The sequence below is a fragment of the Protobothrops mucrosquamatus genome, unplaced genomic scaffold, assembly GCF_001527695.2.
Source record: "Protobothrops mucrosquamatus isolate PMUCROS unplaced genomic scaffold, P.Mucros_1.0 scaffold4, whole genome shotgun sequence".
NCBI classification, from domain to species: Eukaryota; Metazoa; Chordata; class Lepidosauria; order Squamata; family Viperidae; genus Protobothrops; species Protobothrops mucrosquamatus.
Genome location: NW_015386391.1, coordinates 537374 through 563200, shown reverse-complemented (window position 1 = coordinate 563200; position 25827 = coordinate 537374). Strand labels below are relative to the sequence as shown.

General features: G+C 58.9%; 2 protein-coding genes across 2 annotated transcripts; one reads left to right on the top strand and one right to left on the bottom strand.

Moving 5' to 3' along the window:
- The first annotated feature begins 3758 nt into the window (after positions 1–3758).
- Positions 3759–4690, top strand: GJB1 (gap junction protein beta 1). The gene has a single exon (XM_015832492.1). It carries the CDS (start codon positions 3759–3761, stop codon positions 4596–4598), a length of 840 nt encoding a protein of 279 aa, XP_015687978.1. The 3' UTR covers positions 4599–4690.
- Positions 4691–7085: 2395 nt separating this feature from the next.
- ZMYM3 (zinc finger MYM-type containing 3) lies at positions 7086–21627 on the bottom strand. Its single transcript, XM_029282940.1, has 24 exons — positions 20763–21627; positions 20415–20458; positions 20113–20185; positions 18959–19250; positions 18613–18793; positions 18258–18470; positions 17857–18007; positions 17537–17652; positions 16232–16318; positions 15914–16064; positions 15446–15618; positions 14388–14553; positions 11825–11910; positions 11490–11637; positions 11175–11287; positions 10915–11089; positions 10256–10402; positions 9952–10055; positions 9149–9317; positions 8888–9039; positions 8460–8574; positions 7678–7932; positions 7457–7574; positions 7086–7300 (listed from the first exon to the last, which is right to left on the bottom strand). The coding sequence occupies exons 1-24, from the start codon at positions 21625–21627 to the stop codon at positions 7099–7101; spliced, it is 4296 nt and encodes a 1431-aa protein (XP_029138773.1). The 3' UTR covers positions 7086–7098.
- Between the last annotated feature and the right edge of the window lie 4200 nt (positions 21628–25827).

The window sequence follows — 25827 nt, the reverse complement described above, 5'->3', positions numbered from 1 at the left end:
CAGAAGTGGGTGGGCCTGTCCCTGGGTATAAAGCTCCCGGTCCGGTTGGCGAAAGTCTCCCAAATCAAGGTTACCCTGGACTGCTGAGCACCACCTCCTGCGGCTGCGACAGGTGAGCCTGGAACAAGAGGCGGGCGGTCAGAATCCAGGGTGGGCTTTGGAAACTTCTCCTCTCTCACTCAACCATCCCAGAATTTCACCCTCAAGTTGCTTTTTTGCTTCACCTTTGAGCTTTCCCCATGCAGCCTCAATTAATGGCAAAGGTTGAATTATGTTTTCTCAAACAAGTCTAGAAATTAAGCAATTCAGCAGAAGGAAGGAAGGGAGGGAGGGAGGGAGGGAGGGAAGGAAGGAAGGAAGGAAGGAGAGAGGGAGGAAGAAGAGGGAGGGAAGGAAAGGAGGGAAGAGGGAGGGAGGGCTCTTCTGATCAAGGGGGCTTTTGAAAGTCCCGGGATTCCCCCTCCCCCCCCACCCGCCAAGAGCTCTAAAGGTGACCTCTTTGCTGAGCTGCTCTGATCAACCCTGGGGGTCTCAGGGACCTGGGGGTGCCCCTACGCCTTTTCCCTTGTCTGTCCTCTCTCCCCTTTGCATCCTCCCAGCAGGTGGTGGGGAAATGCGGCCAGGCACCAAGACACACAGACACACACCCCAGGGGCTTCGAGGCCGACTCCTTGGACGGGGAGGGCCTCCGGAAGCTCTGCCTAACGGGGGCAGTGGCTGTTCACCCCTGGCCTTGAGCAGAGGGCCGGCCCCGGCCCCGGCCCCCTCGGTCTCTCCCTCTAAGTCAACTGGCAGGAAGGAGCTATGACGTCGGCAGCCACTATCTTGCCTATCTCCCCACACCTACCTGTGCTGGCATCGCTTTTATTTGCCTACCTCCGGCTTCTCAAGCAACAATGGGGCTCAGGCATCACACAAAGTGAGGTTGGAAATGCAATCCAACAAAGCAACAATTGGCCAATCAACAAACAAAGCCACTTCCAGAACACAGAGCAGCTTCTCGCAGCAGCAGCAGCAGCTAGAGACAAGGCGAAGCCCACCTGAGTGGCTGGGGCCCCCCGCTGGCCTCCAGGTCCTGGCTTGGCGGGCAGGGAGGGGCTGGTGAGCGCCAGTGCTGGGAGGGCTCTGTCGACCTTTTCCCGGAAGCCCCTCGTCGAGTGGCAGTTGCCAGACGGATGGTCCCCATCACCTAAGTCACACTGGGCCTCCTTGGCCAGCTTTTATTGTTCAGGCACCTGTGTTGGGCCACAGCACCACACAATGCCCATTTTTCTCATGCCCCGTCTGTCTGAAGCACAACACGTGAAGCAGAAAACATGCTTTTTACATGTTTATCTTCAGATGTTGCCACTGTGTCTGTGGGCTCCCTCCCCCCAAGTCTCAGGGACTGAGAACACTGAGGAAGACCTTTGCTCCGGACGATCGCTGGCCCGCGATTTGTCTGTTTGTGCTGGCTTAATGGTTACCTTTCAGCTGCCAGCAGCATTGCCACATTCTCCGTTGGGTTGGGACTGGGAAGGCTCAGCTGAGTAGCCAATCCACCCCCCCCCCCCGCCTGGGGCTTGTGGGCGCTGGGCACCATTGCTTTTGTGTTCCAGCATCAAGTGCAGTTGCCCTGTGGGAGACCTCCCACAGCCACTCGCTGACCCCGGGCCCTCCAGGCTGCGTGCGTGTGTCTGACAGCATGGAGGGCTGGGGGAGAATTCCGCCCCACTGGTGGGTGGGAAGGCAGCTTTTCCATCTGGGGCTCCGGGGACCGTGCTCTGGGCAGGCGCACAAAGGAAGGGGGTGTGCATGATGTGCGTAAGGAAGGATGTTCTGGAACAGGGTCAGCCTTTCGAACTGAGGGTCGCTTTGTCTTCGGCCAGGCTTGGCACTGGATTCCGGCACTGACTTTGCACCCCGGAAGGAGATGCCAAGAACCTCCATTTTTGCAGAACATGGTACGGCTGACGCCAAGCAGCGTCACAGCCGAGGCAGCTGGCCATTGTCCAGCATCTGGACCTTTGGCCCTGGGGCAGCTGCCAAATTGGGGGCCCAGGAGGGGAAAAACCCACCCTCCCAGCAGGGTCTTAGGGAACCTTCTGCCCCGTGCCCAGCGAGCTTCTGCCAAACAGGCTCCTGGCGCCTGGCAGAGCGTGGGACCAGGTGCCGAGGCCGCTCGGGCAGGCTGGAATGGCACACACAGAGACTTTGTTTGGCCAGGGTGGGCGGAAGTCCTAACAGGCGGTCTGAATTCTAAAGTGTGTTGTTTGGTGGCCAATAAAAGGCTTATTGTATGCAAAATAGTTTATAAAGCAGCATATGACTTTCTCGAGATGGGCACAGTCTGCCGGAGGCATGCGCCTGTAGAGGGAGCCTGCGGCTGCCTTGCGGAAGGACCGTTCCCCACGGCAAGGTAAGGGCTGGTTGGGAGGCTCATCCTCGCCCGTAAGGAATGAATGGATTGGCTGGGAGCTGCTGGGGACTTGCAGGGGGTCTTGGGAAGAGGGCAAAGGCTGGGTATTGGGAGAAACCCTTCACTTTTGGCATTCTCCATCCTAATTTTGCAGGGCTGCTAGCAACAGGACATCTGTGGTACCAGCTGCTTTAAAATCAGTTGGGCTTATCGTAAGCTACCCAAAACTTGCTTCTCAAGCTATTGTATTTCCGTAACTGCTCATCAGCTTGCATGGCCAGTCAATGCAATGGCTGTGTTGGCGCAGCCGGCAAGGCCCTCTAATGAACATCTGGAGAAGACACGCACTCTCCCACCCGGCATGCAGTCCGATGGCATCATGCTGCTTCTGAGCTTGAGAGCTCATAGAATGTGCCATCGATCTCCAGGCTGCGAGGTGACCCGAGCGTTGCCTTCCTCCCTTCTTGCAGAGAAGAACCTGGAATCTCCACCTGCTGTCTCTGGAGGAAGGGGCCGGGCTATGGGGAGCATCTCGCTCTCTGCCTCTCCCGGGGAGGGTTGGGGCTGCCCCGGAGTGCCAGGCTGCCCAGATCCAGTCCCCACTTCCAGCCCGGCCCAGCAGAGCTACTTAGGCATGCAGGGCTGGGGTGTGCAGCCATGCCCCTCACAGCAATGGGGGAGGCAGGCGAGGGTGGCTTCAGCCCCAGGAGCCTCTGAAGAGGAGCGGAAGATTGTAGTGGGGTCCTCTCTTCCGTGGAGGGGCAGTGCCAAGACGATGCCAGCCTATGGATTTGGTGGCAGCTGCCAAAGAAGCTGTTGAAAACTGCCAGTCCTTGTGTTGTGGTAGCCAGGTCAAGAAAGAGAAGCTGCAGGGGGGCTGCCAGGAGTCTCTGTATTGCTGTAGGGCAGGAGAGCCGTTTCTCTCGGCCTCACCTTATCCGGAACCAGTTGGGAATGGGAGCGCAGGAGAATCCTGGGAGCCAATGGCACACAGATGTTTCTGAAAGCAGGGCTGCCAAGGGCCATGGGGAGGAGAGGTCTAGCCTTTGTCTTTATCACCACCAGGTGGTTTGTGGCAATGCATGAAATAAAACAAGGTAGGAAACAAAGCAAAATAATTAAGAAGCAACTCTTTGCTCAAAGGCCCAACACCCGCACTCGGCACTCGTTTCCAGCAGCCCAAAAGAGGCTCCCTTCAGGCCACCCTCCGACTTCTCTGGCTTAAAGGGAGTGGTGATTGGGGGGGGGGGCAACACAGTGGTTCTCTGCACTCCCACCTGGCAAAACGTGGGAGATTAAGCCTGGGGCCCCGCCCACTCTCTGACCAGATCCGGCACTCTCCTTTCAGGTCTGAGGCGCCATGAAGTGGGAAGGCTTCTACGCCCTGATCATCGGGGTGAACCGCCACTCCACTGCCATCGGCCGCATCTGGCTCTCCGTGGTCTTCATCTTCCGCATCATGGTGCTGGTGGTGGCCGCCGAGAGCGTCTGGGGTGACGAGCAGTCTTCCTTCACCTGCAACACGCAGCAGCCCGGCTGCAAGAACGTCTGCTACGATTACTATTTCCCCATCTCTCACATCCGGCTCTGGGCACTGCAGCTGATCCTGGTGACCACGCCGGCCCTGCTGGTGGCGATGCACGTGGCCTATCAGCAGCACCAGGAAAAAAAGCTCCTGGTGATGACGGGCCACGGGGACACCAAGCACCTGGAGGAAGTCAAGAAGCACAAGATGCGCATTTCTGGCTCGCTGTGGTGGACCTACATCTTCAGCGTCGTCTTCCGCATCCTCTTTGAAGGCATCTTCATGTACATCTTCTACATGATCTACCCTGGCTACCAGATGATCCGCCTGGTCAAGTGCGACGTCTATCCCTGCCCCAACATCGTGGACTGCTTTATCTCTCGGCCCACCGAGAAGACCATCTTCACCGTCTTCATGCTGGCCACCTCTGGCATTTGCATTGTCCTCAACGTGGCCGAAATGGTCCTTCTCATCGTGCGAGCCTGTGCCCGGCGCCTGAGCCGAAGCCACAACCCTTCCTCGGGGAAGGGCTCCTTCCTGGGGCACAAGCTGTCTTCAGAGTACAAGCAGAACGAAATCAACCAGCTGCTGACCGAGCACGACGGCTCCCTCAAGGACATTCTCCGGCGGAACTCGGGGCTGCAGGAGAAGAGTGACCGCTGCTCGGCCTGCTAGAGGCCTCGGGCTGTTGGTGGGTCACTTGGCTCCGTCCGGCCTGATGGGGAGCAGCGGACTCTTCTGGCTAGCTGAGCTGCCTTGTCATGGCTGCCTCAAGCCTTTCTGGGGGAAGTGGGCTACGGCCCTTCCCCATCCCTGCTGTTACCAGGCACCGTCTCACACTTCCCTCCCATCGGCTTACAGCCTCCATAGTTTCGGTGGATTTTGCAGGCACCGGACCGGCCTGCGGAATGCCCTGGTTGCAGCTAGACCAAGCGCAGCAGCTGGTGCTCTGCAACGTGGCTTCTGAAGGCTGCTGCCAGGAAATCCAACTGCAGCCCAGATTGCTGGCTGCATCTTACTGTACCAAAGCAAGTCACAGTATTAAAATGGTTTTATAGGTCCCGCCTTCCGTGGTTTTTCTTTGGGGCTTTCACGTCAGCACATGGAAAGTTGCTTTATCTGAGAGATGTAGATCTTTCTCTGGTTGAATTCCTTGCCAGCCACTCTTTGTTGAAAAGTCTGCCAGGAGGTGGGAGGAATCTTCCCTTTCTGAGTCTGGCTCCAGGCAAAGAGCTCCTGCCAGGAGCCTAAGCAGAAGGGGTGTGTGTGTGTGTGAGGAGAGAGGCAACAGCCAGCAGGACCCTTGACCGGTTGGGTGGGAGCAAGCTGGCTTATTCCAGGTGTCCCCAGCTTGCCAGCCAAAGGAGAGGCTGTGAGTTTTGCAGAGATGGGGCAAAAGGTGCACGCCAGCAGAACAGCCCAACTTCCCAAGGCCCCGCTTGCTGTGGGGCTAGTAGCTGGAGGCCAGCATCCTCCCCCTGCAGAAGGAGGTATAATGAGCCAGGCGAAGTAAAGGCAGAGGAAGCCTAGAATGCCAAAGGCAGCCCAACAAAGCTCTGAGGGCCCCCACGCTTCACTGCTGGAGGAGGAAGGCCAGGGGCTCCCAGCCCCACCGGGGCGACAGACGCTTGAAGCTCTCAGTCAACCAGGGCAGCTGGGCAATTGCGCTGCCTGAGCCTGGTTCCTCTGGAAGGGGCACACTTAGTGCAACTTGTATGACTTGCTTGTCCATGATCGCCCTGGCAGCTTTCCTCGCCCCAAGGGATGCCCAGCCCCTCGTTGGCCTCCACCCTGGCCTGATCCGGCCATCGCTCAGCCCGTCCTTCCTCCCTTCTTGCCCAGGCCTCTGTGTGCTAACTTGTCCCGGATTCAGGCAGGAACAACAGCAGGAACAACAGGAATGTCCATCCTGGGCAGGAATCCCACCTGCTCCGCAGCCACTGCCAGGTGAACCTCAGAGGCACAATGGGCCTCTCCCACAAACACACACCACCCCAGCAACCAGGCTGAGCATCCACCCAGGCTCCTTTCCTGCCGGCCAAGACGCCAAAGCCAGGGCCTCGAAGCAATCTCCTTTTCTGGCAGGGCAGCTGGCTGGGCTCCTGGTACTCCACTCTGCCTGCGTCCCGGGTGCCCTTCTCTCTCGCCCCATGGCCCAGGTGCAGATGGGATGCCTCCTCTGGGCTGTGGCCCTCCGAGGGCCTGGGCCTTCACAGGAATTCCTAGCTTGCACAGACACCCAAATCCACTGGAGGGTGCCAGCCTGGGCAAAGCCAGCCTATGGTTCTGACCACAGCAGCAGCAGCTCTGGAAACTCTGTGAGCTACCGCCCCCTGATGGCCAAAGGGTGAATGGGAGATGAGCACCCCAGATAGTTTCTCCCAGAAACAGAAATCCAGGGCGCTGGCTGCCCACTGGTCTTGACCGCCTCCCGGCTGACCTCTGGGGCCGCAGTACCAAAGCTTTCTCCTCCCTCGCCAGAAAGAGCCAAACCCAGAGAGAGCTTTTGTGCCTTTATTTGAAATGAACGGTTTCCAGAGAGAGACGCAGGAAGGGCAGGGAGCAGGTCTTAACGTCCAGTATATCACAACGCGACAACAAGGCCCGCACCTGGCTCACTGGTGACACGGACACTGCAGGGCTGGGCCAGAACAATGTATATACAGGCTCAACAAACGGCACCACCACCACCACCACCAGCCATAGCTCACATAGACAGGGGGGGACCCGGGTGCAAGGCGGCCTCTGAGCCCCTGGAGGAGCAGCAGCAGGCTGGGACCAGATGTCAGGAGAAGGGGAGGAGGCTAGTGACCCTGCATACAAAAGAATGGGCCCTTGGGAGCCACCCTCTCCCTCCCTCCCTCCTCCCCTCCCCACGGCCAGAACAGGCAGAGGTCCGGGGCCCTCGATCCAACCTCCAAGTCAAGAAGCGGCCTGCGACCCCTTCCCTGCCAGTCCGGAGAGAGGCCAGCCAAGGAGGGAGCCACGAGAAGCGTGGGGAGGACGGAGGCACCAGGGGCCCATTCGCCAAGATGGAAGAGGCAGCGGCCGAGTCCTCTGTGCCTGCCCACCCAGAAAGGGAAGGGCTGACGGTCAAGCTGTCCCCGGTCCCTGCAGCTGGGGGGGAGGGAGCAGCACCGGAGCCCACCTTCTCTCGCAGCGAGGGCAGTCTGGGTCAGTCCATGTCATCATCCAGGCCTCCAGCCCCGCGGCTGGGCTCCTCGTAGATCTCACGGACGGCCAGGATGCGGTTCAGCATGCTCTCCAGCATGCTCTTGTCCATGGGGATGACCGAGTACCACAGTGGGGACTCCGCGATGCAGGAGCGCTCCGGCTGCAGGTAGAAGACGTCGTTGCGGCTGCGGAGGCTCTCGGGGCTGCAAGCCAAAGGAGGAGAGGCTGGGGTCAGAAGAGTGGCCTGGGCCTGGGTGGGCCGCTTGAGGGAGCCACACCCCTCGGGGTCCTCCTGCCCCACTGTGGAAAAGCCACAACCGGCACCCTCCGCTTCCCCCTCCCCCAGCCCAGCCCCTCACCATTTGGAGAGATAGAACTCGTAGAACTTGACCGGGCAGCGCAAGGGGTTCAAGCGGTTCTCCCGCTGCTCCAAGACCGGCGTCTCCTCCTCTCGCCTCCGCTTGCCGAGGCTGCTCTCTGCGTGGAGGGGCGGCAGAGACACAGGGTTGAGCGGGGGTGGGAGCCGGGGCCGGGGCCGGGGCCGGGGCCGGGGGGGGAAAGCAGAAGCCGGTGTCCCTACCTCGGCCCTTCCGGTGCCGCACGGGCGTGTAGTAGCGGATGCTGATGACTTTGGCCGCGCCCCGCGGCATGGTGCACTTGCGCGACTGCCGCACCACGTTGGTGAAGGAGAGCTGCATGTGCTCCTCGGCCGTTTGCAGCCCGAAGAACTTGGTGTTGAAGAACATCAGGGTGTTGAGCAGCACAAACGGGGAGTAGACACCCAGCTGCTTGCACTCCCAGAGGTGCTCCTCTTCCACGCGGGAGAAGACCGTGTCTGCAAAGGCACAGGACACAGCGAGCAGTGAGGGGGGGGAGGGGGCCTGGGCTCAAAACCGGACTGGCAGGGGGGCCTGGGCTCCAGAGAGCCTTGAGCAGCCTGATGCCCCTAGCGGAGCAGAAGCCGAGGTCACAGGAAGAGGCAGCTGGCGTGCCTGCCTGTGCTACACGCGCTGGGAATCCCACCCCCATCATCCTAAGCCTTTGGAGCCTCCCAACTGGCAGCATTTCGGTCCCAGAACAGCACTGGGGAAATTTGCGGGACGTCAGAAGAAGCCTTCCCAAAGCTCTCTGCCTTTCAAATTTGAAATGGCTTACACAGAATAACGCTCAATGCTCTCCAGCGTCTCAAACCGGAGATCTTCACCCCCCTCAAGGCTGCCTTATCTGAGGATGCAGCTGAAAAACTCATCAATCCAGGCCTGCGGGGAGACCTGGCCAACCCCAGCCTAGAGGGCCGGTCCCTTCAGCAGCCTTGGCCTCTCCGGGAGCCCCCCCCCCGCCTCCGTCCCAGCAGACACTCACTGTTGGGCAGGACCGTGGGCTGCCAGCCGCTCAGCATCTTGTTGAGCTCTTGCACAAAAGTCAGGTAATAGAGGTCGGTGAAGATGTTGACCATGCGGTTGTTCTCCAACAGGTACTGGAAAAGGCGAAGGGCCACAGGGTCAAGGAAGCCGCCCCCCCACGTGCCTCTCGCGGGGTCCTCCTTCCAAGGACAGAGGATCTCCGGGGCCAGCAGAAACCTCCTCTCCGAGGTCCCCCCCCAATGCTGCTCTGAGGGCTGCTGAGCCTCTCGTGGCCGTGGTGAGGCAGCGGCTTCTTTTTCACCCCACAGAAATGCAAAAAACGCCCCCCCCCCCCGAGAAGAGGCCAGTCTACAGAGAGGAACCCCAGCCAACAAGAAAGCCTTGTCCGTGGAGAGGGAAGGGCCGGGCTGAGGCGGGACCCCTCACCTGCTGGATTCCCAGACACAGGTAGTAGATGCTGTCCGGCTCGTAGCGCTCCCCGTTGGGCCGGGTGATCTCCTTGACGAACTGGGCCAGGCCGTAGTTCAGCTCGGCTGCCGTGCAGGCCAGGATGTCCTCCTTGATCCGAATGGGCTTGGCTGCGGGCGGCAACAGGCCAGGCTCACCTGGGAGCAGACGGGGACACCCAAGGGCGGGGCTCACCCCCCCATCCCCCCCAGCTCCCCTATCCACATGTCCCAGACTTACGTCCAAAGCGCAACTCATCGCCCTTGCTGGTCTCAGCACCCACGTACTTGGCCTGCACCCAGCTCTTCCAGGCGTTCACCCCGTAGGAGGAGTTGAGGGCTGAGCCGCTGGGCTGGCTGCTCACCGAGTCCCTGGAGCAGCTCTCCGACAGCACCAGGCGCTTCTGGCCCTGCGGGAGGGGGCAGGGAGGGGGGAAGGGGCTTCTGGTGAAATCAGCACCACGATGGCATCTACTGCCCAGGCCTGCCCAGAGCCCGTGCCATGCCAGGCAGCTGGGGAGAAGCCCAGGCCCTCCTCCTCCTCCTCCTGCAGGCTGTGTCCAAAGGGCCTCCTGCTTTGTTCTAAGTCAGAAAACCTTTTCTCCAGGTATTGCTCAGACTGACAAAACACTACGGGCTGTTTTCCCTCCATGCAACAGACCCGTTGCAGAAGATTCTCCCTGGGGAGACACGACAGAGGGGGGCTAGTTTGCTTCCCGGCATTTTCACGTTTGTCTTTTTAGCTCAGGTGAATTTTTCTTAATATTGTATTTTGATAGGACGTCATGGAGCTTGTGATTACATTAGCAAACTACTTTTCATATCAGAAAGCCAAAAAATCCTTTCGCTAAAAGGAAGGTGACCTCAGCTAACAGCATTTTATCCTCAGCTCCTTTATAAAATGTGCTCCTTCTGGGCCCAGCCGGCCCCTTCCGCAACCAAGAGCCCCCCAACCCGAGGTTAACGCAAGGGTGAGGCTTAGAGAGCCCGTCCAGCTCTTGCCTCGCAAGGCCCCTTTCAGGGGCCATCCCAGCTGGGGCCCACCTTGCGAATCGAGCGAGGCAAGTCGGGATCTGCAGCAACGTCCTCGGGGGCGACCAGGCCGCAGTCGAAGAGAAAGTCCACGCTGGGATGGATGTCCAGGGGGTCTGTGGAGGGACACAGGAGACGCCGTCCTGCCTGCACGCCAGCCTCCCCTCCACCCCAGGGAGATGCCACCCGCTCAAAGTTCTCACGCAGGGAGGTGGGGAGCCTAGCCGGGGGTCTCCCCCCAAGGAAGGGGATGAGACATCAGCAGCCCTTCTTGCCCACTCCTGCCTCCCCCTCCCTCCCCGGGGGCTGCCCTCACTTTTAGGGAAGTCGGCCTCCAGGTCCTGTCCCGGCTCGTCCAGGACGTTCGCCATCTTGACTGCCATGGCCAGCACATCATCCCTGGCCGGCCCAAAGAGGTCACAGTCCTCCAGGAGCCCTTCGGCACTCTGGTTGCTCACCAGGTCTGTGGAGACAGGGGAGAGGACGGCGGGGGGGGGGGAGTTCAGGCCTGTGCTCCACCTTGGGACCCCTGCAAGCATCTGAGTCAGCCGGGTTCTTAAGACCGCCGGATACTCGATGGAGGCAGGGAGGGAGGAGACAAGACCTTTCTTTCCCACGTGCCCCTCAGCCTTCTTCCCCCGAGATTCTTAAGAAGAGCCAGAATGCGTAGATAAAGTGGCAGGAGGGCCCAGGAAGAAGGCTCCCTTCCACCTCTGCCTGCCTTCGTCCACCACTTGCTGGCTGGACAGGAAGCACGTCGGCAGCCCCAAGGCCCCCGAGCCCCAGAAAGCCCCTTTCCTCCTCTCAGCCTCTCGCCCTGCTGCAAATGCCCACAGGGTGCTGGGGTGCAGCTGATCCGTCCCACGCCCAGCTCGCCTTCTTGAGCCCAGGAGGGGTTCTGTTCCTGGCAGAGCAGACCAATTTTGCCCGGGATGCCCCTCCTAACGGCCTATCGGGGCCCCCTGCGGAACCCACCGCACAGGTCTGATGAGGCTTTGTCTAACTCCTCGGCCTCCGCAATCATCTCCGCCATGGCCAGGATGTCGGCTTCCAGGGGATTGGAAGGGATCTTCACCTTCAGCTCCTCGATGGTCTCCACAATCTTCTCTGTACTCTCCAAGGTGGTGGGCAGAAACATTGGCACAGGAACCTGGAAGAGGCGACAGGTCAGAATCCGGCCGGGCAGGGCGGAAGGCAGAGGCTCCAGAGAGAGAGAGAGAGAGAGTCGTACTCACTGGGACCGGCATGGAGAAAGGCACCGGGACTTTCTGGCAATACATGTTCATGGGCACGGGCACGAAGACTGGCACCGGGATGGGCAGCACAATCAGCTGAGGCTTCCAGTCGTCTGTCAGGAAGGAAGGAAGCAATTAGCAGCTCTTCACCCACCTGCCCAACCCCCACCTCCCATCCCGGGACGAGGCGATGCCTCCCTCTTTCCTTCCTCTCAAAGCTGCAAGGGAGAGGGTGAGCTCAACCCCAATCAGGGATCAAGGTGGTTCCAGGAAGGGGGAAACCCACCGGCAGCTCCCTCCCAACCATCCCCTCACCTGTCTGGCAGCCCTTGGACTTCATCTCCGTCTTGCAGGAAACCCCTCGGTTCTGCATGAGGGGCTTGCACATGGCTGCCTTGTTCTTCCGGGGGGTGACCGGCTGAGGGGGCGCGGGGGGAGCTGATGCTGGCGAGGGGGGGGCGGCCTTGGCAGCCTCCTGTAGAGATCCAGACACGACAGGGCTCAGCAACCAGGGTGGAAATCCTTCTTCTGCAATCTTCCCCTGCCCTCCAGGCCTCGGCACGGCACAGAAGCCGGCCCTTTCCCCCAGGCTGCGCAGGGCCTCCTGAGCCAAGCCTGAGCCTCAGAAGCACCCCCCCCCCACTCCTAACCCCGAGCAGTGAGCCTGAGAGACTCACCGCATTGGGCTCTGCTTTTTGGGCAGTGGCAGAGGGCTGCTTGGGCTCCGGGGCCTGACCTGTGCGGAGAAAGAGTTTCCGGGCTGAGGGCTGCAGCTTTCTCCACACCTGCCCTGCCCAGAACGTCAGAGACAGCTGCGTGAGCGCAAGGTTGACCGAGGCGCTCGTCTATCCAAGTGGGCAGCAGGAAGAGAAGCCACCAATGTCCTCATCGAGAAACACGCTGGTGCCCGGGAGACACAGGTCTAAGTCTTGGTGGGTGTATGAAACCACAAGCGGGGGAGGGCTCCCCTAACTAAAGGGAAACGCCGTGATGCAGCCGTCGGATGGACTCCAGAGCTATCCACAGATCATTTCAGCAGGAAAAGATACGATTTCTGCCAGCCCACTGGAGGGCCGGCAGCCGCCCAAACCAAGGCCCAAGAAGAGTTTATGTCTCTGCCCCACGGAAGACTGAGTCTCCTTCCCTGGAGTAGCATGATAGCATTTCTACTAACCTGGAGTAGCATGATAGCGTTTCTACTAACCTGTCACAAAGCAACCCACCAAAGCTCGCATTCACTGAGGAACGTTCCTTTAGGCATTCAAAAACTAATTCTTAGCCTTAGGACAAATAAACATAACTATGCAGAGGCATATACTTTGTGTAATTCATACACCTGCCATCGCTCACTTTCTTACGGCAGAGGAACACAGCAGCCCTTCCTAATTTGGGCAGCCTCCAGATGCGTGGACTTCAACTCCCAAAATTCCTTAGCCAGCACTGCTGGTTCTGAGAACTGTGGATGGTAAAAATCCACACACCTGGGGGCGGGAGGGGGGGGGGACACAGCCCTGGGGGAAAGTTGGTGAGAGAAGCCAGAACAGTAAGCTTTGAGTATATGAAAGGAGCTACCCTTCTTAAAGGCTGTGACCAGCTATCAATCAAAATCCTTAATAATAATAATAAGTATTATTACTGCTAGAAACCCCCAACCCTTGCAAGGTGCCTTCCTCCTAGAAGAGAAGGAAAGTCAGCTTTCAGCTCCCCCCCCCCTGAACCCCAGGACTGCAAGGGGAGCCGAGCTCCAAAGTGCAGGGATGGCGGTCAAAGCTACTTTCCTCAGTCCCATCGGGTGACGAGCGAGCGGAGGGAACCAGGACAAATAAATGGCCCATTTCATAGACAAGCGGAGAAAGGAACTTATTGTCCACTTAATTTTTCCGGCTGAAATAACATTTGCCCAACACTGGAAAGTGTTACGTACGTTAAGAGCTGAGATGTGGATAAACAAGAGCTTTTCAACCGCTACTTTAGAAAATATTACAAATAAAGTTAAAATTAAAAAGCATCGGAGGCAAGAACCACAGTTCATCAAATTTGGATGGATTTTATATTTTATCTCAGTTATAACAGACTTCTATCAGTAGCATTTTAGATATGTGGTAAACATATGAGTATGTTATGCCACTATCTACTTTCAACCATTTTTAACTCCGTATACCTTTTCTCTGTTTCTTTTTCTCTCTCTCTCTCTATCGTGTATTAGTACCACTCAGTTACTATGTGTGTTAACTACAGTTCAATAAATAGAAGTTAAAAAACAATTAGGTGAACAATGAAGGAAGGGAGAAAGGGCCTTGGAGATCACAGGAGACACCCAGTGCCTTAAAGGTGACAACCAGCACCTTTTCCCAGCACTTACCGGGCAGCCAAATGGCAAACAGGGGGTCACCCAGATACCCCATCCCTGCCCATTGCTGTAGAGAGTAAGAGAGATGACCTGGGTGGAGATTGGCAAGCTCGGCTGCCAAGGCAAGGAGGGGTAAATATATATTTTAGGTCCGCAGCAGACAGATAATATTCGGAAGAGGCTCAGACACCTCTCTACTTCATTGGACTGTGAGGAGGAGGAGGAGGAGGAGGAGGAGGAGGAGGAGGAGGAGGAGGAAGAGGTAGAACATAAGCAGACCTGCAAGAATCCGTTACATAGCCAATCTCAATAAAAGTACTTTAGTTTTTCTGTGGTCTCCCCAGACGCTTCGAAATGCTTTTTAAGAGCAAGCCAAACCAAACCAGTGTGATTAAATAAACGCCACGCAGAACCTAGGAATGGCCACAGCAGGCACACAAAACGCACCACGGAAGAGCCCGCCTGGCCACCTGCCTCTTCAGCAGGAGCGGTGAGTCCCGGAGCCCCAAAGGGTGGACCAGCTCTGAGCAAGGGAGGACAAGAGACACGCTGCCCACCCGCCTCCACCCCGGGATCCTCTGGTCCACGGATCCGAAGTGGAGATCCACTTTGGAGGAACCCAACTGGGTCTGTTTCTCCCTAGGGATACTTTGCCACACAGTCTATTTGATGTGGGGGGATGCCTTTGGCCGCACCCCTCCCGGCAGGTCAGAACCAGAGAGGTGAGCGAGAAAGGGGAGGGCCCCTGGGGGAGTGCCAGCCCACAACCCACCCGCCACGGGGCCAGTGCAGGATCCTTCCTTAGCCCCATTTCCACTCATGCGCCTTCCAAGTCTTGGCTGGCCGAAGCGCCGGCTACTCACTGTTCAGCAGACTCTCGGGCCCTTTCTGGGTGTCCAGGTTGGGCTGGTTCTGTTGGTTGTAAAACCTCAACAGACACTGCTGGTTGCAGAAATGCTTGGTTTGGCCTCGCCAGTGAATCGTCTCCAGCAGCTTCCCCTGCCGCTTGCAAGCGTGGCACCGAGCTGCCTGCCGTGCACCAGAGAGGGAGAGGGGGAGTTAGGCAAAGGCACCAGGCGCAGGGTCTGATCCTCACTGCACCTTCCCACATCTGGCAGAGCTTTCGGCTTTCCTATTATAAACCAAACTTTACTGACATGTTTAGATCCTGAACTGGGCTGAGATGCTAACTTGACCCAGATCACCTGGGGGGCGTCCAGGGCTAGGCTGTCTCGCTCCTGCCCGAGGCCACCAGCCACACCAACGCAACGTGTGGACAGGCAGCAGTCCAACAAATGGCAGAGAGAGAGTGTGTGTGTCACATCTACCAACGCTGGCTTAGGTGGCACAGAAGGCCCACATAAAGGGGAGATTCAAAGGACTGAACGAGCGCCTTAAGCACCTGTGGAAACACCCCCCCCAATGGAAGAAGACGACCTAATTCTCTGGCCCCTGCAGCACCTGGGATGCGGCTTTTGCTCTCTGAAAGGGAATCGGAGACCAGCTGCCGACTGTCATCTCCCAAAGCGGGGAGAGGGTGGACTTGATGCTTTGAAGCTGGCAGAACGATTCTAGATCCTCTGGCTCACTGGCAAGTGGGGGCTTGGGGCCTGGAGAGTGACAGCAGCCTCCCTTCCCTCTGGAACCCCCAAGGCCAGATTCGCCCCCCCCCCCGAGCTTTCCTTCGGGAACGTTTGGGAGAGTTCCGGACAGGAAGCTCAGCCTATTCATAGCCACAGTCCTATAAGAATGCTTATAAGAATGCTTTATGGATTTACCCACTTAGGTCTTCTCAGGGACATTTTAGCCTTTACTGCAAGAAGAGGCAACTACATTTGCCTGACCAGGAGCCTGCTCCCGGGGGCGGCGGACTGGCAGGCCCCCACCCCAAAGAAGGAGCGGGCAGAAGGGCTGCACTGACCTTGTAGTACCAGAGCAGGTATTTGCTTTTGCAGTCGTCGCTGCAGAAGTCCCAGGTGCTGCCCTCCAGCTGCTCGGTGACAGCTCGCTGGCAGGTCTGGGAGCAATAGGTGCAGGTGACGCAGCAAAGGCCCAGGTTCTTGGTGAAATCCTGTTTGTAAAGAAGCACACACCCTGCGGAGAAACAACATGGATGAAAACCTCCCAGGGGGGCGGCCGAGCGGCGACAGGAGCCCATAGCAGGCAGCCACAGAGAGACCAAGCACGACACAGACACACACGCACACCTGACACAGCCCTTCCTGCACTGGCCCCGGGCAACCTAAGGGGTCCCCGTCGCTCACCTCTCCGATCCTAAGGCCGACGTGGCCTCTGGCCCCTGCCCACCGCATGCAACGACCTGCCCTGAGGAGACGGCGGCCGGGGGGACTCCTGCCCTCGGCAACGATCGAGCTCCCCGCCCGGGTACCTTCGCTGCAAAAATTCTTCTCCACTCCCGAGAAGCGGATCTTCTCGTGCAGCAGCTTCTCCTGCTTGCAGTGCTCGCACTGGGACACCACCCCCCGCAGCCGCTTGAAGTCTTCGCAGCAGTCGCGGCAGCAGAACTGGTAGACCTGGTCCTGGCAGAGAGAGCGGGCACCACGCGGGCATCAGGCGGGCACAGGCCCCTGTGGGGCAACTGCAGGTCTCTTGAGCCACAGGAGGCCCAATGAGTGGAGAGCCCCCCCAAACCACCTCTCCCCCTGGGGCAACGTCTCTCGCCTCCTCCCTCCTGCGGCCCCCTCACCTGCCAATCCAGGATCTCGGGCTTCCCAGTGAAGAGGTTGTGGCAGGAATGGCAGGTCAAGTGGATCCCACCTTCCGGGCTGGAGCGCTGCATTTTGAGGAAGGGGACAGATTCAGAAGGGGCACAAGGACCCTGCCCACCGTGGCGGTCCTGCTGTTCCTTGCTGTGCCCCGGGACTGCCGACCCCAGCGCCTCCCAGCCCCTCGCCTGCACCCTGCCCTTCTCACCGCTCAGTTTGACCCCACTCCCCCCCCAGCCCGCATCCCCCTCACCTCCTGCCCACCCCCAGCCCCCCCTTCCCCTCCCAATCCCGTGGCACCAAGAAGGGGCCCCACCAGCAGGCCCCCCTGTGCTGCTGCTGCTGCTGCTGCTCCCGGGAGGGACAGGCTTTGGCCAGGGAGAATGGCAGCCCAAGACCAACTTTCTGCGAGTGGAATAAATTATGCAAATCACACAGGAGGTTAATTTCACTGATTTATTGGATAGCAGACACAAACTCTCTTCGTCATCGGCAGAAGCAAAAACAGTTTTATTTGAGACAAAGACCCCCACGAGAGATTCAACATCATAGATATAGAAAGATCCGTAAGCTACGAATGAGATGTGCAGCCTCGCCCCCCCCCCACTGCCGCCCCCCCACCCCGGTCATTGGCTAGGCTTCTGTGATGTCAGCGGGATCCTGAATGTCTCCACTTTGAGAAGAAGATTCAGTCATGCAAGGCTGCCATGGAGAACAGCGGCTGGGACGACGAGGGGAAACGTGAACTCAGCAAAGGGGAGGGAGGGGAAGCGTGTGGAAGGCGATGGCAGAGCGTGGAGAGGGGTGCGCGCCAAGAACCCAGAAAGCAAGATAGGGAACCTCACACACACACACAGCCTGGGAGGGGGGGGCGTGCCCAGAGGCCCAGGAGGCGGCTCTTTTCCAAGCAGCACCAGAATTTGAGAAGGCAAATCAACACACAGGAAGATTATTCACAATTATCCACTCTGGCGATTCAGACGGAAAGAGGGCTGATGTAAGAAAGGGGGGGGAGAGAGCGCAAAGAGCGAGGGGGCCTCTGCACAGCCTCAGCAGTCCCTAGCCCTTCTGAGCCTTACAGCTATTAGCAGACATCGCCTTCCCTACTCAAAGCTGTCCTCAGCAAACAATGAGAGCTAGAAGCCTTTTTCTTTTCTTTTTAAAGAAATACAACAGCAGAGAGACTTCAGAAGTCTGACAGATGCCCCAGACGGCAGCCGTGCAGAGCACCGAGGCTCCTGGGTCTGGTCCCATCACTGTGACGGCGGCAGAGCCTCCGTATGTACCTGGAATTTGGTCCAGCAGCTGGGGCTGCAGAACTGGTACACCACCTGCTTGTTCTTGTTGTAATAGCAGGGCTCAGATAGGCTCTTCCGGCAAAAACTGCAAGGCCGAAGGGGTCCTAGGGAGAGGAAAGGTATGTGGCAGGGTCAGGCTGGACTCCAGGAGACCCCCCCCACCCGAGTCCGGGGAGGCTTGAGCCTAGACCGGGAAGGAGGAGTCTGCGCTGCAGGGCTGGTCCTCTCTTCCCCCGTGTCCCCCAGCACGTACCCATCCCGGGGGCACGAAACGCATCACCTGGGGCAAAAGAGGGCCCTCCGGGTACCTGTCAGTCCGGCCTGCTTGACCTTGTATGAAGTGGTGCAGCAGACGGAGCAGAAGAGACCCAGCTTGCCGTTCCGGTCTTTGTGGGACAGCATGTCGAAGTTCTTGCAGAGCGTCTTGCACCACATGCACGGGTAGACCCGGGTGTGTTTCTGCAGAGACCCAGGGCAGGGGGGCTGCTGGGCAACTTGCTGGAAGGCCAAGGATCTTTCCCCCCCCTCCCCTCTAATCAACGCCAACCCCCCTGAGGAACTTCCCTGCAAGGCCACCACCTCGCAGCCGGGAGGGGGGGGGAGAGAGCAGGACTAAGTGGCCCCAGGGCACTGGAGGATGCGCGCGACCCTCAGGGCCCTCTCCAGAGAGCTTGGCCAGGGGCCCTGCCCCCCCTTCCGCTATCCTTACCTTCTTGTAGCTGTTGAGGCAGGTGGGGTTGCAGAAGCGCTTCTGCTGCCCCTCGTGGAAGAGGTACTCCAAGGGAACCCCCTTGTTGTACAGGTAAAGGCCGCAGCTGTCGCAGCAGTTGGTCTTCAGCCCTTTGGTGGCCCGGAACTTAGTAAAGCAGGCGTCGCTACAGATGCGGTGCACGACGCTGCCATTGCTCACTTCATGCTGGATCTGAAGGGGAAGCGGCGCTGTCGCAGGCTCGCCAGGTGCCCCCCCCTCCAGCGCCAGGGTAGGGAGTACAGCTAACGGGGGGGGGGAACTACTGCAGCAGCCTTCCCCGGCAAGCTGGCCTCAGAAAGAGGCCTTTGCTCACCTCTCCGGTCTTGTAGCACACGCTGCACCGGACGGAGTCCGAGGTTTCAGCCGCCTGCGTGGTCGGCCGCTGCTGCTGCTGTGCTTCGTACAGCGAGAGGCAAACCGAGGTGCAGAACTCGTAGAAGGAGCTGCCCGAGCCGATCTGGGCCACCACCGAGTCCTTGGTGTTCCAAATCTCCCTGTAGGGAGGAGGACGGCTGTCGTCAGGCCAGGGCCGGGAAGGCTGCTCGCCCCCCCCCCCTGTAGGGGACACAGCAGGCCAGGAGGCTCCCCCCACCATCCGGGGGACTGGGGGGAGGAGGCACGGCAGCCCCAGCAAAGGGCAGAAGTGGGGAAACACCTACTTTTTGCAGAAAGTGCAACTCTTCCGGCTGAGGGGGCGCTTGGAGAAGGTGGTGAGGCAGGTGCTGGAGCAGAAGAGCTGGGGGAGGCCCTTGCGCTGGTAGGCCGTCTGCCCTTTCTGCAGCGGCGTGCGGCAATTGGCGCAGGTCATTTTGGTGACAGTGGAGCGGGCCGCCCGCTGGGCCATCTGACTGCGCAGAGACAGGCGGGTGGGGCGGCGGGTGCGGAAGGGGACGAAGTCCTCATCGTTAGGGTCATCCACCATGGCATCCGAGTCCTCATCGGAGACGGGGACTGCGAGGCGGGAGAGAGGAAGCAGGCGCTCAGCGCTCTCAGCTGGCTGGAAGGGCGGCGGCTCCTCTCCCTTCTGAAACTGAAGCTCCGGGGAGACCCCCAGCGCCCCAAAGAGGCCACCAGAACGGATTGGTCTGATTCTCCCCTCTTAGTGTGTCCTCAGGAAGAGGCAGGATAGAAATGGAAATAAAGGTAACCTAATGACATTCTTTGGTCTGTTATACTTCTAGTTGGATATAAGGAAATCTGAGAAAAATGAGGTTTTATTTATTTGTAGTAATTCACTTAAATGCTTTTCTATTGGCTTCAGGCTGAAGAAAGTGTCCATTCTCACCTTCAGAGTTAGTCCTTTGTTGACGAGACAGAAAGACCGATCGAGGTCTAATTTGTTGTTCAAAAAATTGAACTGCATTTACCTATTGATCCAACAGTATGGTTTAATTGGGCTAAATTGGTTTAACTGGTTTGTTTGTTGGGGTGTTTCTTTTTCTTATCTAGCTATAATTTGTCTTTCCGGTGTGTTCCTGTATATCACAGCAATGGAAATGCTAAACACCTCAGCAAGGAGATTCCAAGTGTTTATTGAATTGGTGGGGGAGAGAGAAGACCTGAACTGCATCTCTGCCCCCCAGCCCCTCTCTGGCAGATGCCTTCCCTGTCTCAAAGGGGTGCAGCTCTGGAAGAAAACCTGCCTGCCCCTCATGGAATCTGCCTCTAGCCTGCAGGGCTCCTGCTGGGTCAGCCTTTCTCTCTCACACGAAGCTATTCTGGGCCAGGCGGCCTCCTTTTTCACGCTCGCTCTGTTCCCCAGTGACCTGCTGTACCATTTGGGAGCCCCCCCCCCCCGTTAGGGTGGACTTACTGCTCTCCGAAGAGTTGACCGTTTCTGGCCGAGACACCTCTGCCCTCCTGGCTCGCTCGCTCCTCTTCTGTTCCTGGAAGGCAGCAGGGAATGGTCACTGCAGCCACGGGGACCGAGCCCAGCCTCCCCATGGAAGGCGACCCACCAGCCCAAGTCGGCCCGTTCACAGGCTCTGAGCTGGGAAGGGGACACGCAGGCCTGGGGACTTCCAATCCCTGCCCCCAAACACAGCCAAGGCCTGAAGGGAGAGACCCAGGCAGGAAGACCAACGCCCAGCTGGCCTCCACCGGCCCCCACCTTACCCTTCCAGCAGGCGTCTCGGCTCCCTTCCCACCAGCACCTTCCCCTGCAAGAGAAGCACAATGGCCACCTGTGATCACAGGTAGAAGGAAGACCCACTACAGGACACGCCACAGCCATGGCAACAAAAAAAAACCCCTGGGGAGGGCGATGTGGGCCAAAGGAGGGGGTTTTAGAAGAGGCCCAGTATTCAGAGAAGAAGCTAGGAGGATCTCTGGATCTGGTCAGCAGGGCATGCAGGAAGAGAAGATCCTGCAAGACCAGATCCTGTAGATCTACCTGGCCGGTCGTGACCTGCCACAAAGCGGCAGAGCAGAGGCCGCCGTAACCCTGGGAGAAGGCTGACCCACCTGCAAGGGAGGGCGGCCCCCCCGTTTCTCGTCCTTTCTCGGCTTCTCTGGGGCCGCTTTCTTTCTTGGCTGCACTCAAACTTCCCTCTGCTCCTTCCAGAAGAGGCAGCGGGGGCGGCACAGACTCAGGAACGCTGTTCGGAGTGGGATCCTTCTCCTCCTCTGCGGGTGTCAAAGCGTTCTCCTTTTGCTCCAGAGAGATCTTCCTGGGGGATTTCAACCGGGGCTTCTTCGCCAGCTGTGGGCTCGGTGGGGGGCTGCCAGGTGAGGCGGTGGCTTCTTGGGAAGGTGGCACGCTGCTCACCTCAACCACCTCAGGGTCCTCCTCGGCGGAGCTGTGTGGAGCGCAGCCTGCGTGCTTGCCGTGACTCTCCTCCTCCATGCCTGCTTTGGACCCCCCTTCTTTCAAAACTTCGAGACCCAGGCGTTCAGTTCCCGGCACAGGGGGGGCTTCGGTCCCATTCTCTGGGTCCCCAGTTCCACATGCCCTGAACAAGCCATCAGGATCCCCAGACTTCTCTAGCACCTCCCGGTCCCCTCCTTTGCTCAAGCTACCCAGGAGGCCAGGCGTCTCCAGAATATCAAGAGTGCTGGGCTTACTGAGGGCCAAACTATTTGACTTGCTTAGGGTGGACAGGTCACCGGCTTTCCCCATGCCAAAGTCCAAGCTACCATCGGACGTTGCTTGCTTAGACACCTCCCACTCCATCTCTTGGGACTGGACAGTCGCTGCTTGTGGGATGGAGGCTGTTTGGGAGGCCAGAAGATCCTCTCCGAACTCCGAGCCCGCAGGGAGATCCCCAATTAGTGGTTTATTGCGTAGAGACAGGGGCCCCAAAGAGGCAGGAAATTCACTGGAATCCATTCAGAGATGTCTAACAACTGAGAATCAGGAAAGGAAAGAGGTCAGTCCTTCTTCACTGGCCTGCAAATCAGCAGTGGGCACAACAAAAAGATTCATCCCAGCACTCTATTTCACGGGGACCTCCCCACCTTCCTTAACTGATACTGAACCCCAGCTGATCTGAAACAGCCTAATGTTCCAAAGCAACTGATCCATGACTCATGCAGAACATTGGAAAAAGCAAGGCTGGGACCAACATGGAGTATCATTTGGAAAAACATTAAAATACTTTGTGTCGATACAACACGCTTAATTGAAGTATTGTATTAACCCTTTTTCTCAGGCTTACAATGCACTGGACTGCAAACCCACCAGAAGAACTAAAACCAATGTTAAGGCCAACCAAGTTTAATGTGTTTCACAAATGCAGATCGTGGTTTATGAAACTGTAAGAATAAGCAATAGAATTAAGCCCATGTTCTATCAGTGGCCCAGCATTAAGCATACCTTTCAAAATAATAGTGTTCATACAATGAACAGGCAGCATTACTCAGTTACTGAACGCCATCCTAGTGCAAAACCAACCCAGGATCTGCCTGATGACCCACTTCCCCAACCAACACAGAAAAGAACACCCGTGCTACGTTAATGCTCTAGACCAGCTTGGCTGGCTCAGGAATTCTGGGAGTTCAAGTCCACGAGTCATAAAAGAGCCAAGGCTGCCTACCCCTGCACTAGACCAAGTGGAGAATTTCCATCATGGTCATCTGTGACAAATTTCACACAAAAGGCAAAGGGGTCTGATGACTTTGTGTGTGAATGGGCCACAGACCATCAACATAGCAACTTTTCAGTCAGAAAAATCTTCACAGGCCCACAGCCATCAACTGAGCCTCTGCCCTCCTTCACTTTTAAATTGAGACCTGAGGTTTGGTGGCCTGGAACAGTCACTTTTTAACAGCTAAATGTAAAAAGTTGCAACTATTTACAGCTACACGCTGCTGTAAGCTGAGCTAATGCTCATCTCAAACCATCCAACTTTGGGGTTAGTAGCACTCAAAAAAGGCCAAACGTTTTTGGGGATTACCACAGGAGTGTTTGGTAAGCAATACAGCCACACAAAGGGAGATTTTGCTGGCTGGTCTCTGGCGGATGGCGCTGGCCATAAGCAGCTATGGGGCAGCTGGGAGGCCAGAGGGCTACAGTGTCTGTCTGGCCACAATTCCTTGATCTGCACCATGAGACCAAGAGAGAACCTGCCTATAGGGCCGGCCTGGGCAGAGTTAGAGTGTGTGGCTTCCATGCCTGAATGTGCAGCAAACATCCGTGTCAAAGACATCCAATTGTCTTTGTCCTTAGCTTTCCATAGCATCCATCATGTCTGGAGTGGGGTGGGAGAGGTTGGCTTGCAGTGCTTCTGCTCCCTCCTAAGTGGGCAGTTCCAATCAAGCTTGTTAGGGGAGGAGAGTTTGCCCTCAGGCAATCCAAATGTGATGTCCACAACCATTGAGGGATGTCACAGGTGGCCTTGGGGTCAGGCACCATCCATATGCTGATCATATCCAGCTTCACATTTACCTCTCTATCCAGGTGAACTAGGACTTTTACCCAGTGCCTGGAGACTGTGAGGGTCTGAAATCTCAGCAATATGGCATTATTATCGATCCAGAAGCCTCTGATCTTCCATAAACATTCATCTATTACTTCACTTGAGGCCTCAATTCTCCTGAAAGAGCAGGTGTACAATCTGGAGAGTTCTCCTGGACTTGTGGTTCAAAAAAGAACAGCAAATAGAGGCTGTGGCCAGGACCTTTGACCAGCTGTAGCTGGTCCACCAGTTACATCCTCGCCTGGAACAGGCGGTGCTGAGGACAGTGGTTTGTCCTCTTGCCCTCTTTCTTACGCTACTGTAATCTGCTTTACCTGGGGCTGCCCTTGAAGGTAACTTGGAAGTGGCAGCTGCTCATTCATTGATTGGCCCTAGGCAGGCCCACCTCTATTTTAAGGGCACTGTGCTGGCTGTTTAGGCTTCTGTCTTAATGCAAGGCCCTGGTGGTTATTTATAAAGCCCCTTATGGCCTCCAGGACCGTCTTTTCCCAGCAGAATCTGCCTGCCACCTGTGGACTGAGAGAGGAGGCTGTAGCTTCCCATTCTCCGAGGGATCATGAGGGTTGGCTGCCAAGAGGACCAGCAGCAGCCTCTCCTTGGGAAGCAGCTTCCCTCCACGGACTGGCTAACTCCCACCCTTTGGATATTCCAGCAGCCCTGTTGGCAGAAGAGAACCTGGGGGGGGGGGGCATTTTTCATATGATGCTTTGTTATACAGTGCAAGCTGCCTCAGGCAGGCAACACACTTTTTCTAAAACACCGGCCCGCACCCCTCCCCATCCACCCCTCCTCACTTTCTTCCCTTCAAGAGCCGGAGGGCGCCCCAGAGCAGGTCCTGCGGGGGCCCAGCCAGGAGAGCGGGATCCTTGGGAATCGACCAAGGCGAAGCCCTCCTGCAGCCCAGCACGGGACCCCCGGCTCCCCCTCTGGGGGCCTCGAGGCAGGACGCGGCCTCCCCTCCTCAAGGGACCCCAAATCTTCCTGCCGCAATCCCGTTTCCGCTCTGAGTCCGGCCGGACTTGAAGACCCCCCCCCCAACCCCTGCTCAACAGGCCGGAGGGATCCCGCTCTGGGGCAGAACGGACCCCCGCCAGGGCTACCCACGCCCCTCCGCCGACCTCCAAGACCCGAAGTCGCCTCGAACGTTGTGCCAAGTCATGGGCTGCTGAAGCCCGGCTTGTTGCACGAGCCGCGACCGGCTGGCTGGACCCGAGCGGGGAGCGCGAGACCTCCCGGGGAAGCATCTGCGGGACCGTCCGCCGCTCCAGGCCTTCGCCGTCCCCGCCCGCCCCGATCGCTCCGCGGCTCAGCCCCGCCGAAATCCCGACCGGGCCTGCGGGACGCGCCGCTCCCCCCTTGCGAGGGGGGCGGGGGGAGGCGAGACCCGAACCTCGGGCGGGACCACCAGCAGATCCGCCTCGCCGCCGCCCGGGACCCCCCTGCAGGGTAGGCCGGCCGGAGCCGCCCCCGCCCCCACTCCAGGGAGGCCATCCCGGCGCCCCTCGCCCCCTGCAGTGCAGGCCGATCCCGCCCGCTGCGACGACGCTGGCCCGGGGGTGGGGNCCCCCGAGTCGTGGCCCCGCCCCTCCCGCGCCCCACCCCCTCCCCTCACGAGGTGTTGCGCCCCCCCCGCCCCTCCCGCGGCGGTCGCCCTCACCTGCCGCTCCCCGACTCCGCCGCGGCGCTCGCCCCGCCGCGCCCGTCCCCGCCGCAGGCGCTGCCGGAGCCCCCGAGGAGCGTGCGGAGGCGGCGGCCCCTTTAAATGGAGGCGCGCTCGGAGCTCTCCGCGCGCCGCAGCCCGAGCAAGGGGGAGGTCGGGGAGGCCGCCCATTGGTCGGGACCCAGGCAGCACTGCGGCCTGATTGGCTGCCGACTCCCGGGCCGTGCGCGCCAATTGGCTGTATCTTCATCGGAGCTCGCGAGACTGGCCGCGGCAGCCCGGCGACACTCAAAACCCGGCGCGGATCACCCTGCTCGCTCGGATCGAGCGGGCAAGGCGGAAAACCCGGAGCGGCAGAACACGGGGCGGAGTCGGGAGAAAGGCGAGCGGGGGGGCTGAAGGGGGGCTGCCTCCCTCACTCCCGCCGTTTCTGCCGCCCCCTTCGGAACTGCCCCCAATGCCGGGGGAGCCGGGGGGGGAGAGCCGGCGAGGCCTCCAGGCGCCCCCGCCCCCCAGGCGCTGCTCTCACCTCTTCCCTCCGGGCGGGGCCCCCGAGCCGGGGCTCCCTTGGCGTTCGCGGCGGGCGGCCAGCGGCGGCGGTCAGCGAGCGCGGAGCGCGGTCAGGGTGGGGCGGTAGCGGGCCAGCGGGGACCGCCCCCGGGACGGACAAGGGGCGCCTGGAGACCCCCCGCCCCCTCCTCGCGCCGGCCCGCCCCCTCCGCCCTCCGGAAGGCGAGGCGCCCCCGCCGAGCATCAGCCCGGCTCCCTCCCGCGGTCCCCAACCCCCTTCGCCCCCAGCAGAACCCGCCGTCCCTCCCCAGATCGCCAGGGCCCCCTCCCCACTTCCGCAGTTGCCCCAAAGGGGAGAGCGAGGGGAAGAGTCAAAGGGGGGCTCGTGCCAAAGGCCCCTCTAGCTGCAAGGCTCCCACCAAGGCTTTCCCTTTGAGGAGGG